We start from the raw sequence: 4,179 nt of genomic DNA on the forward strand, positions 1-4,179 counted from the left end.
AGTGCTGAGAGTGGCCCATGAAAAGAGAAAGAAGTGGTCACGGTTATAACAAGGTGGTCCAGGTGGCAGCACATGAGAGAAATGAGGCAAGTTGTTGTGAGAAGGTGGTAGTAACTTCCAATTTACAGGACATGGAGTAAATCAAGGATAACTGCAGTAGGATCATGGTTTATGGAGGAGAATTTCGTGCGGAACAGGAGGTATAAAATATGGTAGACTGACAGAGATAGACACATACACAACCAGTCAAACAAACAACAAAACTCAAGCCCAAAGGCACTTTCAAGCTTCCTAGCATTTCAATTACTTTTCCAAATCCTTGTCAATTTCAAACTATGTCGTTCATTCCAAATTTTCTTATATTTGTTTCTTGTCAAGTTTCAATGCCAACCATCGTTGTGTAAATTGTTCTTGGTGTCTATTTATGTTTCTTCATTTCAATTTCAACAAATCGCACTTCAGTGGAGTTGGGGAACCTAAAACTATTGAGGTCCCAAGATAATTCGTTCAATTGTATAGATAGAAGTCTTATTTACATTTGGTGCATTTTATTCAAATTAGTGTAGGAAACTCTAAGCCTTGACACACCTACAAATCATCATCACCTTGGGCCACTTTTTGATGACAACAGTTATGTACTCTGCTTTTCTAACTTTTTGGTCGTGTTTTCTTTAAATATTGTAAATATTTTAAGATTTTGGCTAAGCTTTTTGGGTTGTACTATGATTTTGATAATGAAAATCTTTTGCACTATCTATCTTTGTCTCCCAATTTGAATTTAAGTTGTGGCGGGAAACTACAAGTAGACTAAGCGTTATAGCTCAGAATTTGAACTTAAACTTAGGAAGCTTGTAACACCCGGATCTTCTAGAGCATGACTTTTGGTTGTATTAAAATACAAAAGTGTGATTAAAGAAAGAAAGGGAGGATAACCTTGTAATTTCATTAGTTAGAGTTTAATTAAACAAAAAGAATAAAAGAATAAAAGACCACCGCCTCTCCATCCTCTGTATATATATCAAGAAGTAGAAGAATTAAAAGAAAAGACTTTCTTCTTGTTCTATAGAGAAGAAACGAGAAACAAAGAGAAGGTGAGACGTGCGAGAATTGTGTCTAAAAGAAGAAATCAACTTGAGCGCTTCAATTAATTAAGCTAAAATCAAAGCATCAACTAAGGAAGGAATTGGAATGCTTTTTGAATGAATCATTGACCTTTGGGTTTTAGGTAAGAATTTCCTATCTCCTGGGTTGTTATTTGAGTAGAAATCAGGAAAATCATACTGAACTTTGGTACAATTTGATGGCACGTGAAGGTTATGGCTTAAATTGATTGAAGAATTGAAAAGAGGAGAGCATGATGATTTTTTCCGAAAAGGGTTGCTGTGTTTCAGTGGCGTACCTGAGTATACGGAGGCCCTGGTCGAACTCTAAACAAGGGGCCCTCTAAATTTTTTTTGTGGCGATTATCATATAGTTAAAGTCTAACTCCAAAAAAAATATATTACTTAAATATAACTCGTCTAGCATTTTGAGATTCAAAATCACTAATTACATTAGTATAATCAATATTTTCCGCCAAATCACTCTCAATAGACAACATAGCTAACCCATTTAACATTTCTTGCGACATGGTGGACCGAAGATATGATTTTATCAATTTCAACTTTGAAAAACTTCTCTCTGCGGAGGCTACCGTTACTGGAATAGTTAACAATATTCTATATGCAATCCATGTATTTGGAAAACCACCATCAAGCATTTGCAAATGATTTAATATTTCAATAGGTTTTTTTACTTCTTCAGGCAAGGTGTTACACAAAACTTTTAATTCTAAAGCTAAATCTCTTGCATCAATATCATAAAGATTATCACACTTCAAAAAATTCTCAAGTTTAGTGCAATACGATATCAAACTTTCATTATCAATAGAATGTAACTTCTTCAAATCAAACAAAAATCCAAAAGTCTCTCCATATAATTGAAGTTGTTCAAACCTACTTCTAAAAGAAGAAATAGATTTATCCACTATGTATAGAAAGTAATCAACTCTAAATGACTCCTCAACTGAATGTATTAAATCTTCATTGTTAGTTTCATCAAATTGTCTTTTTCTTCGAATTAGTCGTTTTGTTTTAAAAACAGGTTCAATATCCATTGCACTAGCTATTTCTTTAGCTTCAATTATGGCTTCCACAAATCCTATCTCTCTATATTGTTCAAAAAATAAGATGAGTCCTCTTAGCTTTCCTACGGCAATCTTAATATCCATATCTTCAGCTTGAAGGGTTTTACTAATGGTATTTACAGCAAATAATAAATTATACCATATTATCAAGCTAATTAAGAACTCAAAACTCTCAATTTCATTTGTTGCTAAGGATTGGGCTTCACTCTTTGTCTTTGGATCTTCACTAGTATTAACTAAGTCAATTAAAACATCTCTAACTTGTGAAGTTTGATATCGTATTGCTTTAACACTCTCAACACGACTTTCCCAACGTGTTTGAGAAAAAGGCTTAAGTGTTAGATTTCCAACATAAGACATCAAAACATTCCACCGTTTTGTAGACGATGCAAACAATGAATATATGCGCTGAACAACTCCAAAAAAAGATATGGCTCTTTCACAAGAGTTACCCATATCACAAAGTACAAGATTAAGACTATGACAACCTCAAGGTGTGTAAAATGCTCTAGGATTCTCCATAAGCAACCTATTTTGAACACCTTTGTGTTTTCCTTTCATATTTGATCCATTATCATATCCTTGCCCTCTTATGTCACGAACATCAAGATCAAGGGTATTTAAAATATCTTTGAGCACATTAAAAAGTCCTAGCCCCGATGTATCATCTATCTTTAAAAATTGTATAAAAAATTCCTCCACTTTTATTGGTTCAGCGGAAACATCCACACATCGCAATATAAGAGACATTTATTCTTCATGACTTATATCAGGAGTACAATCAAGTATAACAGAAAAATATTTTGCCTTTTTTACTCTTCCTATAATTGCACTTTTAATTTCATTAGCTAAGAGTAGGATCAACTCATTTCGTTGAATATGTTCTTGCATGATTGGATCAAACTCTGCAATCATCTCAATAAAACCTAAAAAGTTTCCATTTCTCCCTTCATAAAGCTTCTCCCTATGACCACGAAATGCTAAATTGTTTCTTGCAAGAGTTTTTACAAGGGCTATTATTCTTTTTAACACTTGTTTCCAATGCTCTTTCTCCCTATCTATTTGTTCTTGTACACTCTTATCAATTGTTTCAAGTTTTCTCAACCTAACTTGTAATTCTATCCATTTGGTCATGCAAACTAGGTGTTCACTAATAGTTTCATGAGTTCTAAGTCGTTCACTAAGATGTTTCCAATCATTAAATCCATCCGTTGTCATTCGGGAAGTGTTATGATCTTGCTTGAATAACTTACAACAAAAGCAAAACACTTTGTCCTTAGAAACAGAATATACAAGCCATTTCCTCTCTTGTTTCTCTCCATTCAATAACACTCGTTCATAATGATTAGATGAAAAATGCCTACCAAGGTGATCAACACCAAAATCAATATCAAGAATTCTAATTGGACCTTTTTCTATTAATAGGTCCCTAAACTTCTGATTAATATTATCCCAATTTCCTAGATCGTAAATGTTTAATGGCCCAAATTCTTTATCACCTATTGGAAGAATTTCTTCTTCCTCATATTGATCACCGTCATCACCTACTCTAATTTCTTCTTCTTTATCACCAACTGGTTCTTCTTCTTTATCACTCAGGACTGATGGATTTGTTTCTTCTTCAACATTAGATGTTGAGCCACCTCTTTGTTTACTAGGCAAAAATCTATCAACAGATCCTGCTAAAGATCGAACCAATTCTTCTTCTCTCTTTTTTTGTTTTCTTTTTTCAAAACCTAACTTGTATTTTCTAGGTATCATTATGATCAAATTTATAAATTATCAAAAATCTCAATCACAATACAAAAAATAAAATAAATGAAAGGAGCAGCAATAGTTATATTCAATCACTTATCACTGAGCCTATTAACTATTAAGTGGAACAAAATCACCTGGTAAGGCTATAAAACCAGTCAACCAGATGCTGTCGAGCTGCAGAGTGCAAGAGAGGAGGAAAATCTCAAAATCCAAAACTGAATGCAGAGCAGACGAGC

General features: G+C 33.5%; 2 protein-coding genes across 2 annotated transcripts; both read right to left on the reverse strand.

Moving 5' to 3' along the window:
• Nucleotides 1–1,501: 1,501 nt before the first annotated feature.
• On the reverse strand, nucleotides 1,502–2,641 carry LOC120007296. The gene has a single exon (XM_038857498.1). The coding sequence runs from the start codon at nucleotides 2,639–2,641 to the stop codon at nucleotides 1,502–1,504; it is 1,140 nt and encodes a 379-aa protein (XP_038713426.1).
• A 294-nt stretch (nucleotides 2,642–2,935) lies between these two features.
• Nucleotides 2,936–3,946, reverse strand: LOC120007297 (zinc finger MYM-type protein 5-like). Its single transcript, XM_038857499.1, has one exon. It carries the CDS (start codon nucleotides 3,944–3,946, stop codon nucleotides 2,936–2,938), a length of 1,011 nt encoding a protein of 336 aa, XP_038713427.1.
• Nucleotides 3,947–4,179: the final 233 nt, after the last annotated feature.

The sequence above is a fragment of the Tripterygium wilfordii genome, chromosome 10 (assembly GCF_013401445.1).
Source record: "Tripterygium wilfordii isolate XIE 37 chromosome 10, ASM1340144v1, whole genome shotgun sequence".
Lineage (NCBI taxonomy): Eukaryota > Viridiplantae > Streptophyta > Magnoliopsida > Celastrales > Celastraceae > Tripterygium > Tripterygium wilfordii.